The sequence below is a fragment of the Schistocerca serialis genome, chromosome 4 (genome assembly GCF_023864345.2).
Source record: "Schistocerca serialis cubense isolate TAMUIC-IGC-003099 chromosome 4, iqSchSeri2.2, whole genome shotgun sequence".
Lineage (NCBI taxonomy): Eukaryota > Metazoa > Arthropoda > Insecta > Orthoptera > Acrididae > Schistocerca > Schistocerca serialis.
In genome coordinates, this window is record NC_064641.1 from 18,930,014 (window position 1) to 18,955,295 (window position 25,282).

Sequence of the window (25,282 nt, forward strand, 5' to 3'; positions counted from 1 at the left end):
ATGAAACTCATACGTCACTACTGCTTTAGAAAGCCATATGAAGGATTTATTAGACAAAATGAGTTAACACCTTGAAACCAACATAAAAGAACAAAATCTCAGCGATATCACAGATGTCTTTATATGAGGCTGGGAAATTTTCTGCTTGCCATCATACTGTACAAATTAACTTCAGGAGCAGTTGAATCAGAGATCAGGCTCACAGTATTTGGGTCTAGGAAGACAGGATGACACAGCAAAGACATTTGGGTGACATTTCAAGTAGCGGGATCATTGGCATGTGGGAACTGAAAGTTTAATACCATTTTGATCTCTAATTAAGTAATCTTCATTAAGAAACTAAGGCTAATTTTTAATTTTGTATTTGTCTCACTTCAGCATAAATTTGAGGGGTTGCAAATGTACAGAAGAAAGCATTATGTAAGTTTGCATTTATGATATAAATCACATGCCAATATTATTCTGGGCTCTGTTAAATGTCAGTAGTTTTGCCGTTGTCAAACATGAGATTTCCCTTGAACACAATCGATAATTCATTTTCATTAATGGAGGGGATTTTCTTTGTAACAGTAAAAACTAAGTTATTTGTAAGCAAATATTATAAAAAAGGTCATGAGGCTGAGTATGCACTGTTACAGTTGAACAGGGGAGTAGTACTAGTACTGTAGTACTAGGAGTTTAGGCATATTCAAAAGTAGTGGAATTATCCAGAAAGGGCACAGTATTTTTTTATTTATTTTGGAAAAATCACAGTATGGAACAGAAGATTGAAGCTTCAAAAGAAATTCAGCAAGATATCTGGCACATCAATTGGTGTTTGTTTGCATTTATATCTAAGCTTGTCACTTGTTCCACCAGTTATCTCTTCCGCTGTACTGCCTGCACACTGGTGAGGTGTAAAAGGAAACCTAGAAAGTGGTACATTCCCAAATATCTTGGTTACCACTAAGTGGCTGTTGTTGGTCCTGGATGCAGTGCCTGTTCTGGCAAGCAATTAGTAATGACGTCTCATATAACACAGTGATCCAGACGTAAATTAATGTGCAGCTGACATCCAGAATCAGGACAATGACATATGCATATTTCTTGGGCCCTCAGCTTGAGCATCAGTATACAGGGTGAATCACCTAAAACTTGCACCACAAATACTGCGGAAGTGGAGAGTGCTATTGATGTGCGATTTTTTGCAGAATAGATTGGTAGTCAGGGGCTCATATTGCTAGCCAACCGACAGATTGTAATAATACTTAGAAAGTGTGTTTTTATGCAAACATACACTTTTTTAAATGGAACAATGCCTACTGACATTAATGAACTAAAAGTAGGGTAAATTAGAATGTCAATGGTGTTTGTTGCAGGACCCTAGTGCAAGTCATTTATGAGCTATCGTACATTGAAAAGTTTCCACACCAGTACTTGTACAATACCTGTGGTAGCACACTCTAAAGAACAAAACAAGTGCACCACTAGTTATGTGAATTCTGACCAGTAATGAGTAAATTGAGCTTCACAGATTGTGTTCAGAAATGGTAACTGGCAGCATCATTACACTCATCCAGTCTGGTAGGGAATGACTGCTGCACATGTGCTAGTATCTCAGCAGAGACATCTGAGGAGGCTGCAGTAATATATCACAGATTATAATTAGGTTTTGTTGGCATGTCCTTGTTGTAGGCAGCTTCTTTCAGCTTTCTTCACAGAAAAAAGTCTAGAGGCGTCAAATCCAGTGGACGGGGTGGCCGAGGTACAGGTCCTCTGCATCCAATCAGACAATATGGAAATATTTTGTGAAGACATGCTGTAGCACTTCTTGCACTATGGGCAGGACAGCTATCGTGTTGGTATCATAGGTTCCTCCTAGTCCCAGAAGAACATCTAGCATCCATGGAAGACAGTCTGTTAGGACACAGTGATACTTGTGTGTGTTCAGTGTTCCACCTATGAAACATGGGCCTATGATCTGATGGTTGACTATCCCACACCAACGTTTACACTCCATGGACACTGATGTTCCACCTGACAAAGCCAACTGGGATTGTCAACAGACCAATAGTGCACATTTCAGCAGTTTACCAGCCTATGATTGGTAAATGTGGCTTCATCACTAAACAAGATACATTATACATCTGGAGTATACAAAGACCTTGACCTTTGTCTACCCTCTTCCTCAGTAATGATGGGTCTCTCTCATCCTGGGGTCTAAGTGACCTGCCCTTTCTTTTTAATCTTCCTGAACATATCACTCTCATATCCCCAGTGAAGCAATTATTACTTCCAAAAGTTACATAGTGTTTCCCTTTTATTTTTATGTACAGAACTTAACCAGAAGTCAACATAATTAATTCTCATAATCATTTCCATGTAGATTTTGATGGAGAGAGATGTGATAGAATGGAGCTTCTGTCGGTGGAGAATGCATATGACACTTGCCTGCCTCATGCCGCTTCCTCATGCGATTGTGTGTGAGCTGACATGCAAATCGACTGCAATGACAGTGAGAAGATTAATTCACTCCTCTTTTGTTGTCACTTGTTTCCTTCTATTATGTTGTCTAGGTGTTACACTACCACTTTCAAGTAACTGGTTGAAGAGTTGATAAATAATTGCTGTGATGTCTGTTGGGGGTATCTTGCCACATCACCATACAGGAATGAACTGCATTCTTTCTACACTCTCTGTACACATGAGCATGTTCAGGCTTTTCTGCAGTGGTAAATCCTGTTGTTCACTCATGAGCTACTGCTTAGACTGCCACACAGTAAGAACCTAGCAGGTTATAGTGCCTCAAGGGACACACAAGCACACTTTAAGCAAACATAACAATGCCGTACCCATCAGCCACACAAGTTGAATTGCAAGAACCACTTTCAGTTTGGAAACTTTTCAAAATATATCTCATAAATGACTTGCCCTAGATTCCTACACAAACACCACTGACATTCTAATTTACCCTACTTTTAATTTGTTAATGTCAATAGGTATTGTTCCAATTTTAAAAAAGTGTATGTTTGCACAAAAAGTACATTTTTTAAGCTTTATTACAGTCTGTTTATTGGCAAATAATACAAGCCGCTGACTACTAATCCATTCTGTATAAACCACACATCAATAGAATTTTTCATTTCAGCAATGTTTGCAGTGCAAGTTTTAGGTAACTGACCTCTTTCTTTGGAAGACCTACAAGCATTTAATGTACTAACATTACAAGTTGGATGAAATTCAGTTTATTTTTGTATAAACTGTATCTGTTGGCTTCCTTCTTCCATGTTGACAGTGTTTATTAACCTAGTGCAAAGCTCGAAATAACAGTTGACTCGTTGACTTGAGAAAACTACAAAATTGCAAAAAGACGGGTTGACTGGGTATCACTTACTTTCAGGAGGCGTAATTCAAGTAATGGTAATAAACAGACTTAAAAGTGAAAACATTAATTCTAGCTTCCGGAACTGTTAATTAATTCCTCAGGGTGCAAGAGACAGTGATTGAGGAAGGTCAGAAAGGTATAGCAGACCCTAGGGTGAGACAGACCCTAAAAATTGAGAGGATGAGAGGAAACAAAGATGAAAGAACTGGTGTCTGAGAGCGGAAGAATATGTAATATTCAGGACTGCACCAGCTTCTTTCCAAAGATGATGTAAGGACAGAGTGAGAAACAGAAGATGGATAGAGAAAGAGAGATAAGTCAAAAAAGTCACCTTTAAATGTGTCCATCGGCAGCAGTACTGGAAATTTTTTTTCTTTTGAAGATAAGTACCAGCAACTCATTCTGTCTCTTTACAGTTTTGTGGATGTCTCTTTCAGCAAAGCATATACAGTTGTTACAGGTTAAACATTTGCAGGTGTTCATTACCTGATTTGTACTCTACCTATAGCTCACCATTTTGAATACCATTTTTACTTCTTGTTATCAATGCTCTGTGCAAATATGACATTTCTGTGATTTAGTTCTCATTTTCCATTAGTGTATTTGTTGTATATAATGTATAGAACAATCTTCTCCTTGTGAGTAGCAGTCAAGAAATTGTGCAGCAAAGTCCCTGAAGTAGAGGGTTACTCAAAAAGTATTGCCTCTTTTGAGGCAAGACTTTGCATCCAATTTTCGCACCCTCTTTGGTGGTACTGTGACTGATGTGCGGTCTTGTGTTGTTGTGCAAAAGATCATCACCACAGCTGCATTTACTGAGGGAGATAATGCAGCATGAACTATCTGCAGTCACCTGGTGGTCACCACGGCCGATGTTGTCGACTCGCTGAATGTTGTGTGATGCCACTGCAGTCATCGACCTGCTGCTCCACATTTTGTCGGACAGTGGTGTTTTTGCACTTCAACTTCATTACAGCGATGAACCTGTTGTCTTACACTATTGATATCCACTGTTATATCACCATACACATTTTTCAGTGTTACATGTATGCAAAAGGACATTTCAGTTCCTGCATTCAAGAATTCTATTACAGTATGCTGTCTAATATAAACATTGATGTCGCCAATTTTACAAGTGATTGCTGTACTGGCATCTGTTGACACAGAAAGTTGCTACTGCAGTGGATTGGAGAAGCAGCTTTGCGGAATAGTGCCACATGCAAATTTATCGCTTAACTTTTTTTTAAGGAGGGGAAAAAAAAGGAGGTATTACTTTTGACTGACCCTTCTATTACGGTCAACAAAAGTTTCAGTACCATGGAAATGGTACATGGCTAAAAACTAACAAATTATTGAAACGGTATATGTGTTTTGTCAGACAGAGAACTGTCAACATTAAAAAAAATTTTCATTTGAGTGGCTGTCAATGAACACATGTCAAAGGCAAATTCAGTAGAGAAAACAAATAAATTATGAGACAGAATTTCTGTGCGCTACTTATCTCCAGGTAATGAAATATATTTTACTGCCAACAGATAGGTATAAAAGCACCTGTAGTGAGGACAAGTGTATACAAAGACCTTGACCTTGACCTTTGTCTAGCCTCCTCCTCACTACTGCTGGGTCTCCCTCAGCCTGGGGTCTGAGTGACCTGCCCTTTCTTTTTAATCTTCCTGAACATATCCCTCTCACATCCCCACTGAAGCAATTATTACTTCCAAAGCTGCATAGTATTTCCCTTTTATTTTTATATATATCTGTCAGCAGTACCGTATATTTTGCTTCCTGAGACTATCAGTAACCATATTATTATTATTTTGTAGCAGTGCTTAAGTTTCTCTTGTAATTCATTAATTTAATGTAATTAATGAAAATGTGTGTGTTCCAGACACTGTAATGTTTATTTTTCTTACAATTTAAATTGTGTTAAGAGCTACATCTTCAGTCTAGTGTCTAATTACAATTTACTACTACATATATTACAATTAAGTGATTGCATACCCACAAATAAAAACTAAGTAATGTAAAATGAAGCTGCAAGATGCTTATTATAGATTCGTTATGTAACCACAAAGAAATAAGACCTATCTTCACAGAGGCAGTATTTTTGCTATGGAAGAGTACTGTGTGAAACTTGTCAGGCAGCAGCATTCTGTGGAATGATGTGACAGCACAACCAGTTTGATGTAACGGGTGGTCTGGACACTTTGCTTCTGTGTTTGAATCTGTAACTACCAGTAGGCTGTGATATCCCTGATAATACCATTGAGAAAGAAATAACTAATGAAATGCTGGCAATATAAGACATTTAAAACCCTGAGAACTCTTGAAGCCACAAAACAGATGGTTGATAACTTTCAGATAAAGGATAGATTGAAAATATGAGGACAATTTGCATAAAAATGAGCAACAATAGAGAAAGGAAAGAGAGATAAATGCTGGAGAAGCAGCAGTTAGAAAAACTGCAAGGTGTAAAATAAAGACACAACATGAGAAAAGAGCTATGGGGAGTGGGTAGAAAGGGATGGGAGTTATTAGTATCATTTCAAAATACATTGATGGTGGTGATCTGAACATTGTGCTCCAAGCTGTTGTCTTATGTTTTACCAGAAAATAATTTGTGTTCACAGTGTATGAAACTCCTCACATTTGACTGTTACTTGAATAACAGGTATATGATCAGTTTTACAGAGGTTCAGTGGGTGAAAAGTGTTCCTCTCCTTGGTGTCATTTACAGTTGTTATTTCACTGTTGCTTCATTTTTGTGATCTTTTTCTGTAAAGAATGTCATAAAAAACACAATTTACATCATATGTTCTAATTAGAGACACTATTTATACAATAATTGGTAGATATGAAGTCAAGCGCATACATAGTGAGGGCCAGGGAAAGGCAACTGTCTCCTCCTCCTCCTCCTCCCCCCCCCCCCCTCCTCCCCCCTCCACACCTCCTCCCCCCACCTTCTCCTCCTCCCCTCACCCCACCCCACCCCACCCCATCCCACCTCATCCCACCTGTACCCCATCAGAAAAAGTATGATCTTCACAAACTGAATTCTCATCTTGCCCCACTATACAGACCGACATTTCATTTCAGTGTTGGGTTGAAGATAGGAAGGGAGTCTGAACACATGATGGATGTTTACAAATAGCAAGTGTTCCCACAGCCATTTATTGTGAAGTCTCAAAACTTTTTGCCATTTGCTGGTATTCTCTTTGAACAGAAAATGAAAGATGGTACTGGTTTCTAAAACCTTTTTGGTAGTGTTACATTTTCAGTACTCAATGTTTTGTTCTCATGTTGCCAGCTAATGTTAAAAACTAATAAAATTGACTATAGAAAGTATTCTAATGCCTCTGAACATTATCTGCCTGACAGCAAATTCATGTGTGCAACTATCATAGAAACTATTCTCTCTCACTTAAATTTTATGTAGGTAACAGGTACCTACAATAAAATGTTAGCATTAATATGTTTACTGATTGGTAAACAAAGTTTTTCAACAGCTCTTTTAGTTATATTTTGGAAGAATTTATTTGTTCCTTCCTCTGTCCTTCCCTCTTCCTTCAAACCAATAAGAGTCCTTACCCCCCTCCCACCACCCCCCTTCCCACCCTCCCTTAGCTTGAATGTTGGGTACATTCTTGTATGAAGCCCCTGCAAACAGTCTTGCATATCCAACTGAATTTCATAAATTTACTACTCAAATTTGCGACATTACACATGGTTATCTTGGTAAATATTGGCTACAGATGTCTCAGAAATAACTTCCGTAATTTTAATAGTATGTACTGAACTTAATTTTTATTTGGGTAGAACATTATACATGCTTAAATACAGAAACAAATGTAAAAATCAACACATTAATGCATTCCATGTATAAAATATACTTCATTTGAAATTATGCTTCTTATTCAAATTCAAGCTGTACAGAGTTCAAAACATAGTTGTAAAGATGAGATATTGGTAAATACCCGTAATTAGTTTCATAAGTGATGTAGTGAATTCCTGCTTGTATTTATACGTTGGCAATGTATGATGTTTCACGTTTTCAAGACAACTTTTATGTCATACAAGATTCTTGAAGAAATTAGAAAACTGAGCTGCAGAGTACTATAATTATAGTTTAATTAAATTGATCTATTGGTAGTTATGATGGCTGCTTGATTCTGCTCAGAACTACTTGTAATGAGCAGGCATTATTTGCCTGTCTGCTTTTTGCCTGTATGCTTAATCAAGTGTAACACTGTTAGCGAGTATATCACTTAAATATATACAGTGTACTGCAATTGCTTATATTAGTAGCAGTAGTAGTTTTATTATCTAAAGCTGTCTTCTTCACTCAGTGTTTGAGTTGCATATGACTGTCTCAGTTGCAGTACATTGTGGCTTCATATTTATTAAATGTTATGTGCTTTCTTGCAAAGTAGAGTATCTAGAATGAAGTGTATAAACAAAAATTCATAGTGCTTTATGTTATATATCTAAATCGTGCTCTGCATATAAGTTGTTTATGACAGTACAGTGTGGTTGTCATTCATAACATGAACTCACTTTTACTTCAGCTGTCTCAGTTTCATATTTTTATTTTCAGCTTACGACATGTTGTCTAATTCTAATATCCTTTTGCATAGTCGTAAAACTTGACACAAAATTTGCAGCTTTTGGTCGAGCATTACATTTTGATTCTTTTTGTGCTTGAATTATTTATAGATCCTTCTACAGTGTGGCAGTGTCTTACTGACCCAGTCTTGCATTTCATACAGTTGACTAAGAGTGATTTTTTTTTCTAAAATAATAGTAGTTCTGATGTTTACTAAAGTATTTTTTCTGTTTGTGTAAAATGTGTCAGTTTTTTGTTGGACTAGGTAACACTTTCTTCAAAAAAGGTGATTTGGAATTGTTGCTTATGTAGAGTGAGATGTTGAAGCAGGAATGCTTTAAAAAGTGTCCTATTGATGCAGGTAATCCTGAGGGCTGTTTGATAATGACAAAAAACTGACAATAATTTTCATTAGTATGAGAACATTCACACATTGAAAACTCCCAGACTCAAATATGCATTTACATGGAGTGAAGGCCACTATCGGTGTTTTTCTCATTGCTCATTTGCTCAGAACGGTTTTTTGTCCACCTCTTCGCTAGCCTTCTTGAACAAATTGTGCCAATGCAAAACTTGTGATTTTGAGAGGCATTAAATTCCAAAGGCCTGCAACGACAGTTGGACTCTGTTAGGTGCCAATTTGTTACGCTGCTTACAAAATTTGATGAGATATCATTTCTGAATGGAATTTCACAACTTGAATGTATACTGTATTCTACAAAAGGTATATAGCTATAATGCCCATATTGACAAAGCAAGAACATGGAGGCAATTGAGTGGACATTACTGAAACTGAGATCCTCTATCAGGTACATGTGCCACAGCCAGTAGGAGCATGAGGTAAAGTGTGGTCACCTCACTGTAGTGGCAGTGTTGCACTTGGTGTAAACTACTCACAGGACATTTGCAGGTAACACACAAGTATGTACATTGGACTAAAGATCAGCAGAAAACCACTGTCTCCGTGTAATACTTAAGGTTTCCTGGCGATCTTTCGACATCTTGAGGTGTCAAGCCTTCTGCCAGATATCAGTATCATTCATGCACCATATTTCGACATGACTCGTCTTGTCATCCGGTGCCATCTGAGTCTGCCCATTGAGTGGAACCAGTCCAGCCTTCCCCCTCCATGATTGGTTCCTGACATTCCATCTGCATTCTGGTCCTGCTAGAAGTGTCCTTACACATTGCCGCATTCCCACTTCGGTCTGACATTCCATCTTCAACCTGGTGAACCTGTCTGCATATTGACATTCCATTTACAGTCCACTATGGTTCGGTGTTCCCTCTATGGTCCCTGTCTGCTAGAAGCATCCCTAGGTATTTCCTCTTTGGTCCGTTGCAACATTCCGAGCACTGGTGTTCCTTCATTGGTCTGATGCATCTGTCCATGCACTGGTGTTACTTTTTCAGCCCAGTACAATTGCAGGTGCTCCCATTACAAGCATCCTGCACTGCTGTATCTTCAGTCCAGTTTGCCTGAAGTTCATTCCCCATGTCCACACTTACAGCTCTTCTGTTTGTGGAGTTCTGCTGCTGTTCCCATTGCATTTTCAGCAACTCCAGTGCAGGACCTCTGGCACTATTGAGTTGGTCCCCAGTGTCATGATTCATGAGATTTTCTGCCACCTTTATCTCTATGAACTCTCTTATAATCATGTCCCAGTATCTGGGGGTCTGTGCTAGAACCTTCATTTCATAGCTCATGGAATAATTGAGTTCCAGATAGTGATCAGAAATAGCTAGTTTAGTTGCCTGTCATAGTTGGGTATGTCTCTGATGGTGTTTTTGGCATCTCATGTCCACTGTCCTAATTGTTTGGCAAAGTATATTATAAATTCCTGGTTTTTGTAGTCCCAGGTCATCTTTCACATTTCCCAGTAGTCCTCCTTGTTTTGGTAGGTGGACAGAACACACACTTGATATGCTTCCTGAGAATCCTGCTGGTTTTGGCCGAAATTAGGTTCTAGGGTGGTATGCCACAGCCTTTGCTTCATCTTGCTCTTCTTCTTGATAGTTTTTCAGAGTGGCTGGTTTAAAGGACCTTCTGAATCTGTTGGGCCGCATACCCATTTTTTCAGAACCCTGTTCATAGATGTTCTGTTTCTGCTGCCAATCTAGCTAGAACTGACAGGGTGCATGCCCTGTGAATCAGTATCTTCAGAACTCCAGTCTTCCGTGCTGAGTGGTGTTAGCTGTTGGCTGGCAGATAAAAATCAGTGTTTGTAGGTTTGTGATACACACTGTGGTCAAGTGATCCATCTGCTCTTCCTTTGATAAGTGCATGCAGAAATGGCAACCTACCATCCTTTTCCAGTTCCATGGTGAACTTAATATTTGGGTGGCATGCGTTAAGCTGTTCCAGAAACTCCTTGAATATCTCCCTTCCTGACACCAGATCACAAAGGTATCATCAACATAACTAAAGCACCATGTGGTTTTGTATCTAGCAGTCATTAAAATGTCCTCTTCATATCTCTCCATGAACATATAGGCAACAACTGGAGACAGAGGGCTGCCCATGGGTACACCTTCTGTGTGGTTATGATATTGGTACCCATACAGAAAGTAAATTGATGTCAGCAAATGCACAGGTCTAACAGGTCATCATAAAATTTCTCTGCAGCCAGTTCCAATGAGTCTTTCAATAGCATCCTGGTGAATAGAGATACATAATCAAAACTGACCTTTATATCTGATCCTGTGTTGTGTAGTTGCTTGAGACACTGCAAGGAGACCTCTGAGTTGTGGATGTTTTGAGTATACTTTTGCACTTATGGATGCAGCAGTTTTTTCAACTACTTAGCTGCAGCAGCCTTCGTAGCAGATGAAGTTTCAGACTGAGAGTAGACAGTGTCTCGTATTCTCTAGCAGAATGCACCAGGAAGAATGCCTCAGCTTGCCAGTCTGCGAAGTTTCACCTCATGAGTAAGAAAGCACAGCAGATTCAGGACACTCACATGGCAATAAACCGTAGTGGCAAGCAGTTTCGTGACACCACTTTGAAGCTACTCAGCAGGGATCTCAACTTTGCAATGACTCCTGGAAATATGCCCATTTCAGGTTTCATCAGTGCAGTGGAACAAGTATCCAATGAACTTCCACCAAATGTGGCAAAAGAAGTTCACTGGGAGGCTTTCACTCACCAAGACATAGCCACCAAAATTGAACACCTCAAATAATGAAAGGCATACACTCAGGAGGCTCGGGGATGACAGCCACATTACGGTGTTACCAGGAGACAAAGGGAACTCCACAGTCATTTTGCAGCAGGCTGATAATGACGAGAAAGTGCCTCAACCTCTGTAGGATCCTGCATACTGTCTTGTGGAATGTGACAGTATGGACAAAGTAGACAAGAAGACCAGGGCTCTAGTGGAGGAAATGGGTATGGCTGACAAGGTCATCAAACAGCTTTATGTTCGGGAACACCAGTTCCAGTTGGACTCCGTGGGCCGCTGAAAGTATACAAAGAGGGTCTGACATGCCCAATTGTCAGCAACATTGGCATATCAGTGTACCCAACAGTAAAGTATGTGAAGACGTGGTTGTTCCCATATGTGGGAAAATATGTACACTACAGCCACAACTTGTAAGACTTCTTGCAACGTCTCAAGCAACTACACATCACAGACTGTGATATGATGGTCAGTTTTGTTGTGGTATCCCAGTTCAGTAGGGTGCCACTGAAAGACTCACTGGAACTGTTTGCAGAGAAGTTGTACAATGCTCTGTGGGACCTGTTCAACCATATACTGAAACCAACTTATTTTGTATATAGGAGGACAATATTACAAGCAGGCAGAAGTCATAACCGTGGCCAGCCCTCTGTCCCCAGTGGTTGCCATGTTCATGGAAAGGTTTGAAGGGGACACATTAGAGATTGCTACATACAAAACTTCATGCTGCTTCAGATGTGGATGATACCTTAGTGATCTGGCATCATAGTTGGTAGAGGCTCAATGAATTTATGGAACAGCTTAACTCGTGCCACCCAAATATTAAGTTCACCATGGAACTGGAAAAGAGTGGTAAGTTGCTCTTTGTGGATGCACTTGTCAAAAGAACAACAGATGGACTGTTTAGCCACAGCATGTATCACAAACCTACAAACACTGATTTATATCTGTCAGGCAGCAGCTGTCACTACACAACACAGAAAAATGAGAGTTCTGAAAACAATGGTTCACAGAGCACGCACCTTGTCAGACCTAGATAGTTTGGCAGAAGAAACTGAGCATCTACACTCAGTGTTCTGATAACATGGATACACAGCCAAACAGATCCAGGAGGCGCTCTCTGCTACAGACAAGAAAGATGAAGCAAAGACTGTGGCCTACCTGCCCTTTGTAGAACCTATTTCTGCCAAAATCAGTAGGAGTCTCAGAAAACATAACAGCAAGTGTGTGTTCTGTTCACCTACCAAAATAAGAGGACCACTGTGAAGTGTAAAGATTACCTGGGACTACAAAAACCAGGAACTTGTAACATACCTTGCCAATGTAGCATGGCATAGATTATTCAAACAACTAAGACAGTGGACATCAGATGTGAAGAACATCAGACTCACGCCCAACTATGACAGGCAATTAAATCAGCTATTGCTGAGCACTGTCTTGAACTTGATGAACTATGGTGAAGTGAGGGTTCTGGGACAACACCCCCAGACACTGGGACAGAGTTACAAGGTGTTGAAATTGTGACACTGGGTACCAGATCAGTAGAGTCTGAGGTACTGCACTGGAGTTGCTGAAAATGCAATGGGAGCAGCAGCAGAACTTCCCAAACAGAAGAACTGAGACTGTAGACATGGGGAATGAATGCCGGATGGACAACCAGGGACATTGAACAGAAGATAAAACGTTACAGGACACTTCTGATGGAAGTGGATTGCAAAAGGAACACCAAGAATCAGATTGGACTGAAAACGGAATGCCGGTGTGTAGGCAGATGCACCTAACTGAAGACAGAACGCCAGTGCTCGACCTGTTGCACTGGACCAAAGAGAGAACAACTAAGGACGCTTCTAGTGAAAGAGGGCTGTTAGGGGAAACACCAGGAATCACAGTGGACCAAAAACAGAATACCAGGACTCTGCCTAATGTAATGGACTGAAGAGAAAGTACCTAAGGATACTTCCTGGAATGCCTTGAACCGACTATGGAGGGCCTTAGGTATCAATACTGGACCTGCTCCACTGAAGGAGCAGTCTCAAGTGGCACCTGATGAAGATAACAAGTCATATTGTCAAAATATTTTGCATCAATGATGCTTATATGTGGCAGAATACCCAACACCTCAAATGCTTCTGTCTCCGTGGTTTAGCCTGAAACGTGAGAACAGATGTTCTTTGATGATTTGAGAACCTGGAACCTTGTAAGGTGTAGCAGACGTCTGTAGCATGGTTGCCTTTATATGAAGTAGTAACCATGTGTCATTTGCATCTCTAAATGAACACACAAACCACCAAGCATTTCTGCATGAAACTGGGAATGGCCAACTATACAAAAATGAGATCCTTGGAGTTTATGAATTCTTGTGCACTTGTACATTAGATAATTTCATCCTACAAGATGACAAACCATGACCACAGAAGTCTCATCTCAAAACTCAGTGCCTTCAACAATGGCAATTTTTTGCATCAACTGGTCACCTGAATTACATAAAGCATGCTTGGGATCCTATATAAGGATAATACTCTTTCACTACTTTAATGTCCTCATTGTTGAGTATGGTTAAAGTCTGAACAAAAAGAAGGTGCTTGGGGCATAGAGATTGTTTGAGATGAGTTAGCATTACTAATTAACTACACCCACTTTCAATGTATGTATTGTCATGGGGAGGAACAGTTCTCGGAAAAAGAGTTGTGTCTATACAGTTCAAAGTGTTCATGTTGACATAGTCATCATTTGGATCATTGAAAAGCAGGATTCATGTTATGAAATCTGCTGCAGATGATTGCACTTACAGGAGAAAGAAATACAATAGAATAAAAATGGGTAGCTCTGAGATATGAAATAGTGAAGGCAGCAGAGGATCAAGTAGATAAAAAGACGAGGGCTAGTAGGAATCCTGGGTAACAGAAGAGATATTGAATTTAATTGATGAAAGGAGAAAATATAAAAATGCAGTAAATGAAGCATGCAAAAAGGAATACAAAAATCTCAAAAAATGAGATCGACAGGAAGTGCAAAAGACTAAGCAGGAAATGCTAGAGGACAAAAGTAAGGATGTAGAAGCATATATCACTAGATGTAAGATAGATACTGCCTACAGGAAAATTAAAGAGACCTTTTAACCAGTCCTAAGCAAAGAAGGGAAAGGAGAAGATGGAAGGAGTATATAGAGAGTCCATACAAGGGCAATGCACATGAGGACAATGTTATGGAAATGGAGAGGACGTAGATGAAGATGAAATCGGAGATATGATACTGCGTGAAGAATTTGACAGAGCACTGAAAGTCCTAAACTGAAACAAGGCCCCGGGAGTAGACAACATTCCATTATAACTACTGATAGCCTTGGGAGAGCCAGCTGTGGCAAAACTCTTCCATCTGATGAGCTAGATGGGCAATTCCATGTCAAATCAACAAGTGCTACAACCTGACCCTCTCAGATTTTTTTGAAATTAAGTATGCATATATTACTCATAAATCATGACACAAATTAATTTTTTCACATTTTTCTGACAAAAAGTTACCGAGTAATGGACCTTCAAAAATTGAAAAGGTGACAAATTTTTGACTCGCAGAACAATGTTGTTTTCATTAAAACTCGTGTTCTAATTAAACTAGAACAATAAAATTTACTTCATTGGAAATCTCTTTTAAAGAGCTTTTATATGATACCAAACAAAAAACAACATTGTTGAATTTATCGAATTTTGAAAAACTGTATTTTTAAAAATCTCAAAAAAATATATGTGAAAGATACACTTTACATCTACATATTCTGAAAGTTTCAACTTGGGATGAGCAAGGGATCACTATCAAAAGCAATTTTACATTAAGGGTGGTGCTTTAAAAATTCGTAAAAACTAATTTATTTTAGATATTAGGCCTACTTCTCACCAGCGGCATGTTGTTGTACAATGTGGAAATTAAAAATAACTTATAATTGACAAAAGAACATATGTTTTATGCTTCTGTAATTAATAAATACAAAATGAAAACTTTTTCGAACTAATCAGTGTGTTGCACATCAACATTTCTGCACTGGATAACATATGTTCGCCCTGGAGCAGTTTGAGGGTTCACGATTGCCACTACTTCCCTACTGCTTATGGAAAGAATGTCTGGATGACTTGGAAATGTAAAAGATGGTGACGGTCCTTGTGGAGGTAAGAAACTAACTGTGTTTTCATCCTTTCCCCTGATTTTTTTCAAGTACACAGATTAACCACCAGTGTTCATTATAATCACAAGCAACATATCCTTTTATGTCTTTGAGTGGTATTGTATCACTGTCAGAAACTGTCGCCAGTTCAATTTTACTATCATCAGAGTTTGAATACACTTTTGTTATTATTTTGTCCTTGCTAAAAGGAAGAAAAGTGTGAAGTTTTTGTGTCCCTACAATTTTGCAGCATTTCTCAAACTTCTCCATAAGTTTCATTTCTTCATTTTTGTGATCTTCTTTAGCAGCATACTTGAAGTTCATTCCTTCTATGTTATCCTTGGCAAACATATAAAGTTGTTTTGGTGTTGTTATTTGATCACTGTATGGCCGTTGCAGACTTGCTCGAGCTGCAAGTCGTTTAACTGTTCCACCAACACCATCACTAGCACCCTTCCCATGCGAGGTGGCTGAAAAATGCCATTCAGCTTCAGTTTGGAAATCTTCTTCATGATGGCACAGGTTGATAAATTTATTCCGATTTTTATAATGAGCTGCTGCTCCATCAGAGAAATAATATTTTTTTCTTGGTTTTCTACCGAATTTAACAGTCAGGAAGTCCATCAAGTACGATTGGAACAAATGCACAGCAGCAGTGTCCTGTGTTAGGTATTCTGATATGATTACAAGACTTGTGTGCTCGAGTTTGTTCCCATCCTTGTAATAAGCACCAATGGGATGAATCGTTGCTTGTATGTTTGTCCAGTGATAGCGTGAACTTCGTCCTGGATGACAAAGGAGTAATTCTCAGAAAAGTCACAGATCGCTAAGACCTCGCCTTCTTTAAGTTCATTTCTCAGTCTCTTTTGGAAGGTTGATTGTTGACTAGCAACAAATGAATGCCATGTAAGCAATTTTAATTTATCAATAAAGTTGTCACGTGATTTTATGATTGTTTCTAGAGGTGTGTGATCAACGGAAACCCATTGCTGATAAGTAATATTATCAATATCATTAGTATTCAACAAATCTTGTAAATATGTCTTAAATATCACATATTTAGGGATGTAGGTCTGCAAACTTCAAAAATCTAATGTGGATCTAATGTGGAGCTCTGGATAGTTGTCTTTAAAGTTCCCTAATTTGTTTAAAATTACTTAACACTAGCCGTTTTTGTACTTGCAGTTTTTCTCTGTTATCTCTCACAAGCACAAAATCTTTTTCCCAGGCATTGCCCTGCTTATCTCATCAGAACAATAAGTATCTGTGTATGTGCGGATGGATGTGTGTGTGTGTGTGTGTGTGTGTGTGTGTGTGTGTGTGTGTGTGTGTGTGTGTGCGCGCGAGTGTGTGCCTGTCCTTTCTTCCCCCTAGGGTGGGTCTTTCTGCTCCCAGGATTGGAGTGGCTCCTTGCCCTCTCCCTTGGAACCCACATCCTTTCGTCTTTCCCACTCCTTCCCTCTTTCCTGGCGGGGCGGCGGTTGGTTGCGAGGGCTTGAATTTTGTGTGTGTGTTTGTGTTTGTTAGTGTGTCTGTCGGCCTGCCAGCACTTTCGTTTGGTAAGTCACATCATCTTTGTTTATAGATATATTTTTCCCACATATACACTTTCATTTGGTAAGTCACATCATCTTTGTTTATATATATATATATATATATATATATATATATATATATATATATATATATATATACACACACATCTAAAAACAAAGATGATGTGACTTACCAAATGAAAGTGCTGGCAGGTCGACAGACATGTCTGCTTGTGTCTGTATATGTGTGGATGGATATGTGTGTGTGTGCGAGTGTATACCCGTCCTTTTTTCCCCCTAAGGTAAGTCTTTCCGCTCCCGGGATTGGAATGACTCCTTACCCTCTCCCTTAAAACCCACATCCTTTCGTCTTTCCCTCTCCTTCCCTCTTTCCTGATGAGGCAACAGTTTGTTGCGAAAGCTTGAATTTTGTGTGTATGTTTGTGTTTGTTTGTGTGTCTGTCAACCTGCCAGCACTTTCATTTGGTAAGTCACATCATCTTTGTTTTTAGATATATTTTTCCTACGTGGAATGTTTCCCTCTAATATCAACCTTGTTCCACAAGTCAAAAATTTTTCAATTTTTGATAGTCCATTACTCGGTAACTTTTTATCAGAAAAATGTGAAAAAATCAATTTGTGGTACTATTTATGAGTATTATAGGCATACTTAATTTCATTTAAATCCAAGAGGGTAAGGTTGAAAATGATGGTTTCATTTGTTGATTTGACATGGAATGACCCAGATGTAAAAGACAGGCGAAATACCATCAGACTTCAAGAAGAATGTAATAAGTCGAATCCCAAAGAAAGCTGGTGTTGACAGGTCTGAAAATTACCGAACTATCAGTTTAATAAGTCATGGTTGCAAAATACTAACAAGAATTCTTTACAGACAAATGGAGAAACTGGTAGAAGCCAAGCTCAGGAAAGATCAGTTTGGATTCCGTAGAGATGTTGGAACACATTAGGCAATATTGACCCTATGACTTACAGGTTAAGGAAAGGCAAACCTAAGTTCCTAGGCAAACCTACATTCCTAGCATTTGTAGACTTAGAAAAAGCTTTTGAAAGTGTTGACAGGAATACTCTCTTTCAAATTCTGAATGTGGCAGGTGTAAAATACAGAAAGGAAAAGGCTATTTACAATTTGTACAGAAACCAGATGGCAGTTATAAGAGTCGAGGGGCACGAAAGGGAAGCAGTTTTTGGGAAGGGAGTGAGACAGGGTTGTAGCCTATCCTTGATGTTATTCAATCTGTATATTGAGCAATCAGTAAAGGGAACAAAAGAAAAATTTGGCATAGGAATTAAAATCCATGGAGAAGAAATAAAAACATTGGGGTTTTCCAACGACATTGTAATTCTATCAGAGTCAGGAAAGGACACAGAAGAGCAGCTGAACAGAATGGACAGTGTCTTGAAAGGAGGATATAAGATTAACACCAACAAAAGCAAAATGACAATAATGAAATGTAGTTGAATTAAATCGAATGTTGCCTAGGGAATTAGATGGGAAATGAGGCACTTGAAGTAGTAACTGATGATGGTCAAAGTAGAGAGGATATAAAATGTAAACTGGCAGTGGCAAGGAAAGCATTTCTGAAGAAGAGAAATTTGTTGACATCAAGTATAGATTTAAGTGTCAGGAAGTCTTTCCTGAAAGTATTTGTATGGAGCCATGCATGGAAGTGAAACATAAAGGATAAATGGTTTACATGCGAAGAGAATAGAAGCTTTCAAAAGGTGGTGCTACAGAAGACTGCTGAAGATTGGATGGGTAGATCACATACTGGTAGAGGTAATGAATAGAATGGGGGGAGAAAAGGAATTTGTGGCACAACTTGACTAGAAGAAGGGATCTATTGGTAGGGCACATCCTGAGGCATCAAGGGGTCATCATTTTAGTATTGGAGGGAAGTGTGTCGGGTAAAAATCGTAGAGGGAGACCACAAGATGAATACACTAAGCAGATTCAGAAGGATGTAGGTTGCAGTAGTTATTTGGAGATGGAGTCTTGCACAGGATAGAGTAGCATGGAGAGCCACATTAAACTAGTCTCTGGACTGAAGACAACAACAACAATTGCAATAACACAGTTGTTTTACATATTTCTTCTGTATTAATTTTTTATCATTATTAAATTTAATTTGAGCTAATTAGCATTATTTTGGCAGTGATATTTTCTGATATAATCTTGTAGAATCATATACTTACTTTCTTTTTATTGATCAGATACACACTAATAGAATAATTGTTCCTCGTGTGTGTGTGTGTGTGTGTGTGTGTGTGTGTGTGTGTGTGTGTGTGTGTGTGTGTGTGAGTGGGGGGGGGGGGGGGGGAGAGAGAGAGAGAGAGAGAGAGAGAGAGAGAGAGAGAGAGAGAGAGAGCACAACATTAAACATGTACATACTTCATGTTTTGGTGGTGCTTTCAGATAACCTGCACTAGTCCCATAGATGTAAGAACTTTACAATGTTACTTTTTCTGTTTACAGCTAGTAGAAGTGGAAGAAGAATTTGTGGCCTTAGCAAACAGTGACATAGCACAGCTCTGTGCTGAGAATATTCTGCTGTGGCAACAGTTTCTTGAAGCTTTCACCTGCAAAGATCCTGTCCATCAACACCTGGCAAGACACCATCACCATTTAAGGGTAAGTTGACATCATCATCATCACCATTAGCAGTGAAAAATGCTAATTTATTCTGGAACCTAACACGTTAAAAAATGTAGCCCTCACTTTTCTTTTAATGTGCCATGACTCTTTCCTGTTGATATGCACAGATATGTCATCAGTACAGGAGTCTCTTTAACATACTTAGAGCATGGTGCCAAAGGGCCATACATCAGCATGTGAGTGGATTTGAATGCAATAGAATGATTGGTCTCTGACAAGTGGGATTGTTATGCCGTGACATTTCAACTTGTACAAGGCATGCTGCTAAAACAATGATGTGTGCGTGTGCGTGTGTGTGTGTGGTGTTTCTACACACTGGATGGAACAAACTTTTTGTCATAATGTTAACCCCATATTGTGTCTTTTCCTTGGTGCAGGATGTTATTCTTAATAGGAAGAAATCCCCAAGTCTGAATCTTTGGTCCACTATTGTTCCTCGTATACGTAAATGATCATTGTGTATTTTGCAGATGACACTGGTATTGTAATCTGTACAAGCATGCATACAGAAACAGAAGAAATGGTAAACAGTGTTCTTAAAAGTATCACTGGTTTTCTGCAAATGGTCTCGCCCTCAATTTTAAAAATACACAAAATATTCAGTTCTTCGCATCTAGGGATACTATACCAGTGATAAGTGTAACACATGGTGAGAAAATAATAAATAGGGCATAAACTTCAAAATGTTTAGGTGTCTGTATTGATGACTATTTAAACTGGAAAAAGCACATTTGGAATTTCTAAAATAACTTAGTTTAGCTACATTTACATTTAGAATCGTTGCAAATCTTGAAGATAGACAAGTTGGTAAGTTGACATATTTGGTTATTTTCATTCATTAATGTCATATGGAATAATATTCTGGAGCAACTCCTCTTGAAAAAAAAAAAGGTCTTGAAAGCTCAAAAATGTGCTGCAGCTGAATTACTTACCTAAATTACTGAATTACTTAGCTAAAACAGAGTAGGGGGTTTGATAAAAAATGTTATACAAATAAATAATATTAATAGTGAGTGAAGTGTTATGAAATCATGTGTGTGTTGTGTGTGCAATGACTGATAGTGAGATATGAGTGAACAATGTGGCATTACATTATTTAATAAGTTATTTGTAAAAGAAGTATTGTATACTAGGAGTACATCTAATGATTGTCTCTAACTGTTGTTGTTGTTGTTGTGGTCTTCAGTCCTGAGACTGGTTTGATGCATCTCTCCATGCTACTCTATCCTGTGCAAGCTTCTTCATCTCCCAGTACCTACTGCAACCTACATCCTTCTGAATCTGCTTAGTGTATTCATCTCTTGGTCTCCCTCTACGATTTTTACCCTCCATGCTGCCCTCCAACACTAAATTGGTGATCCCTTGATGCCTCAGAACATGTCCTACCAACCGATCCCTTCTTCTGCTCAAGTTGTGCCAAAACTTCTCTTCTCCCCAATCCTATTCAATACTTCATCATTAGTTATGTGATCTACCCATCTAATCTTCAGCATTCTTCTGTAGCACCACATTTCGAAAGCTTCTATTCTCTTATTGTCCAAACTATTTATCGTCCATGTTTCACTTCCATACATGGCTACACTCCGTACAAATACTTTCAGAAATGACTTCCTGATACTTAAATCTATACTCGATGTTAACAAATTTCTCTTCTTCAGAAATGCTTTCCTTGCCATTGCCAGTCTACATTTTATATCCTCTCTACTTCGACCATCATCAGTTATTTTGCTCCCCAAATAGCAAAACTCCTTTACTACTTTAAGTGTCTCATTTCCTAATCTAATTCCCTCAGCATCACCCGACTTAATTCAACTACGTTCCATTATCCTTGTTTTGCTTTTGTTGATGTTCATCTTATATCCTCCTTTCAAGACACTATCCATTCCGTTCAACTGCTCTTCCAAGTCCTTTGCTGTCTCTGACAGAATTACAATGTCATCGGCGAACCTCAAAGTTCTTATTTTTTCTCCATGGATTTTAATACCTACTCTGAATTTTTCTTTTGTTTCCTTTACTGCTTGCTCAATATACAGATTGAAAAACATCAGGGAGAGGCTACAACCCTGCCTCACTCCCTTCCCAACCACTGCTTCCCTTTCATGTCCCACGACTCTTATAACTGCCATCTGGTTTCTGTACAAATTGTAAATAGCTTTTCGCTCCCTGTATTTTACCCCTGCCACCTTCAGAATTTGAAAGAGAGTATTCCAGTCAACATTGTCAAAAGCTTTCTCTAAGTCTACAAATGCTAGAAACGTAGGTTTGCCTTTCCTTAATCTAGCTTCTGAGATAAGATAAGATAAGATAAGCCTCACGTGTTCCAATATTTCTACGGAATCCAAACTGATCTTCCCCGAGGTTGGCTTCTACTAGTTTTTCCATTCATCTGTAAAGAATTCGTGTTAGTATTTTGCAGCCGTGACTTATTAATCTGATAGTTCGGTAATTTTCACATCTGTCAACACCTGCTATCTGTGGGATTGGTATTATTATATTCTTCTTGAAGTCTGAGGGTATTTCGCCTGTCTCATACATCTTCCTCACCAGATGCTAGAGTTTCATCAGGACTGGCTCTCCCAAGGCTGTCAGTAGTTCTAATGGAATATTGTCTACTCCCGGGGCTTTGTTTCGACTGAGGTCTTTCAGTGCTCTGTCAAACTCTTCATGCAGTATCATATCTCCCATTTCATCTTCATCTACATCCTCTTCCATTTCCATAATATTGTCCTCAAGTACATTGCCCTTGTATAGACCCTCTATGTACACCTTCCACCTTTTTGCTTTCCCTTCTTTGCTTAGAACTGAGTTTCCATCTGAGCTCTTGGTATTCATACAACTGGTTCTCCTTTCTCCAAAGGTCTCTTTAATTTTCCTGTAGGCAGTATCTATCTTACCCCTACTGAGATAAGCCTCTACATCCTTACATTTGTCCTCTAGCCATCCCTGCTTAGCCATTTTGCACTTCCTGTCGATCTCATTTTTGAGACATTTGTATTCCTTTTTGCCTGCTTCATTTACTGCATTTTTATATTTTCTCCTTTCACCAATTAAATTCAATATTTCTTCTGTTACCCAAGGATTTCTACTAGCCCTCGTCTTTTTACCTACTTGATCGTCTGCTGCCTTCACTACTTCATCCCTCAGAGCTACCCATTCTTCTTCTACTGTATTTATTTCCCCCATTCCTGTCAATTGTTCCCTTATGCTCTCCCTGAAACTCTGTACAACCTCTGGTTTAGTCAGTTTATCCAGGTCCCATCTCCTTAAATTCCCACCTTTTTGCAGTTTCTTCAGTTTTAATCTACAGCTCATAACCAATAGATTGTGGTCAGAGTCCACATCTGCCCCTGGAAATGTCTTACAATTTAAAACCTGGTTCCTAAATCTCTGTCTTACCATTATATAATCTATCTGATACCTTTTAGTATCTCCAGGATTCTTCCACGTATACAACCTTCTTTTATGATTCTTGAACCAAGTGTTAGCTATGATTAGGTTGTGCTCTGTGCAAAATTCTACCAGGCGGCTTCTTCTTTCGTTTCTTACCCCCAAGCCATATTCACCTACTATGTTTCCTTCTCTCTCTTTTCCTACTGACGAATTCCAGTCACCCATGAATATTTAATTTTCATCTCCCTTCACTATCTGAATAATTTCTTTTATTTCATCATACATTTCTTCAATTTCTTCGTCATCTGCAGAGCTGGTTGGCATATAAACTTGTACTACTGTGGTAGGCGTGGGCTTTGTATCTATCTTGACCACAATAATGCGTTCACTATGCTGTTTGTAGTAGCTTACCCGCATTCCTATTTTCCTATTCATTATTAAACCTACTCCTGCATTACCCCTATTTGATTTTGTGTTTATAACCTTGTAGCCACCTGACCAGAAGTCTTGTTCCTCCTGCCACTGAACTTCACTAATTCCCACTATATCAAACTTTAACCTATCCATTTCCCTTTTTAAATTTTCTAACCTATCTGCCCGATTAAGGGGTCTTACATTCCACTTTCCGATCCGTAGAACGCCAGTTTTCTTTCTCCTGATAACGACATCCTCTAGAGTAGTCCCCGCCCGGAGATCCGAATGGGGGACCATTTTACCTCCGGAATATTTTACCCAAGAGGACTTCATCATCATTTAACCATACAGTAAAGCTGCATGCCCTCGGGAATAATTACGGCCGTAGTTTCCCCTTGCTTTCAGCCGTTCGCAGTACCAGCACAGCAAGGCCGTTTTGGTTATTGTTACAAGGCCAGATCAGTCAATCATCCAGACTGTTGCCCTTGCAACTACTGAAAAGGCTGCTGCCCCTCTTCAGGAACCACACGTTTGTCTGGCCTCTCAACTGATACCCCTCCGTTGTGGTTGCACCTACGGTACGGCTATCTGTATCGCTGAGGCACGCAAGCCGCCCCACCAATGGCAAGGTCCATGGTTCATGGGGGTAGTAATAGCATGCAAATATTGCTTCAGGTTATTAATGCATAACTCAAGTCATTCCACATCTCTGAAGACTGAATATGGTGTGATGCTACAGAAGGATGAGAGAGAGAGAGAGAGAGAGAGAGAGAGAGAGAGAGAGAGAGAGAGAGATATGCCAATGAAGAGGTGCTGAGTACAGGAAACATCTGTCTATGGAGGCACATACAAACAGGAAGAGACAAACTTAAAAATGCTATAAAGTCATTGGAACAATGACATTGACATGTCCTGTATCCTTGTAAAAAGAGATCTACAGATGAATAAAGCTGCTGCTACTACTACTACTACTACTACTACTAATAATAATAATAATAATAATAATAATAGTAATAATAATAAAAACAAAAAGAACTGCTTAGGGAAGCTGTCACCTCTATGCCACTATGCTTAGTGCAAATGAGGATTGAGTAAGTGTCATTGAAATTCTGACGTAGGACTGGAACTGTTTGATAGGAAGTTCATTGTTATCGATCCATGGCACAGATTAAGAGTGTTCTCAGTAAGGACTTTTCATTTTGATTCCATGTTAAGCCAAACTATTAGCAAAAAATTTGTGTCCTTAATAATGTGGCTTACATATTTCATTCTTCAGAGAAAATGCTTTTCAAAATCTAACTCCAATCAAATAAAGATAAAAAGTTTCAGCTCTCTGAGACTGCAGACGTGTGTGCAAGTTGTGTGTGTGTGTGTGTGTGTGTGAGTGTGTGTGTGTGTGTGTGTGTGTGTGTGTGTGTGCGTGTGTGTGTGTGTGTCTACTGCTGCCTTAATGGCCGTAAGCTATGATTGTGTGAATCTTTTTACTGTGCCTATCATGACTCAGCATCTCCGCTATATGGTGAGTAGCAACTTTCCTTCTCTGGTATTGTTACATTCCATCCTGGATTTTCCATTGTTTGATTTGTTAAAAATAAAAAGAGCTTGTACTGCCATGTGAGATCAGTCACAGGCGTTAATGAAAGGTGTCAGAACTCTAAATTTTTGGAGCCAGGGTTTTTCACAGTCTCAGAGGAGGAAGTAGTTGGAAGTAACTCATCTAATCAGAGACTAAATGAAAAGTAATTTATGAGAGCATGTCAAAAGACTCGTATCAGAGTGTTGTGAGGCAGAAGTTAATGGTGAAATAAAAGAACAAATTAGAGATGTAAGTGGAAGAGAGGGCAGTCTACAGGTCAGATAGAGTAAGAAACTCAAAAAAAGATCTTGAGGAGATGGAGATTAAGGGAGGGAAAAACAGACAGCAGAGGTGAGACAAAAAATGGAGATGATTGTGTGAACTTCGA

The 25,282-nt window shown here is 39.0% G+C and overlaps 1 protein-coding gene across 2 annotated transcripts in view; it reads left to right on the top strand.

The window, feature by feature from the left end:
- LOC126473532 (protein FAM135A) overlaps positions 1-25,282 on the top strand; it is a 572,632-nt gene that overhangs the window by 448,425 nt on the left and 98,925 nt on the right. For both annotated transcript variants that reach the window (XM_050100643.1, XM_050100644.1), the window contains one exon: positions 19,335-19,490. In XM_050100643.1, the coding sequence (XP_049956600.1) occupies positions 19,335-19,490 (156 nt within the window). The remainder of the gene's footprint in view (positions 1-19,334; positions 19,491-25,282) is intronic.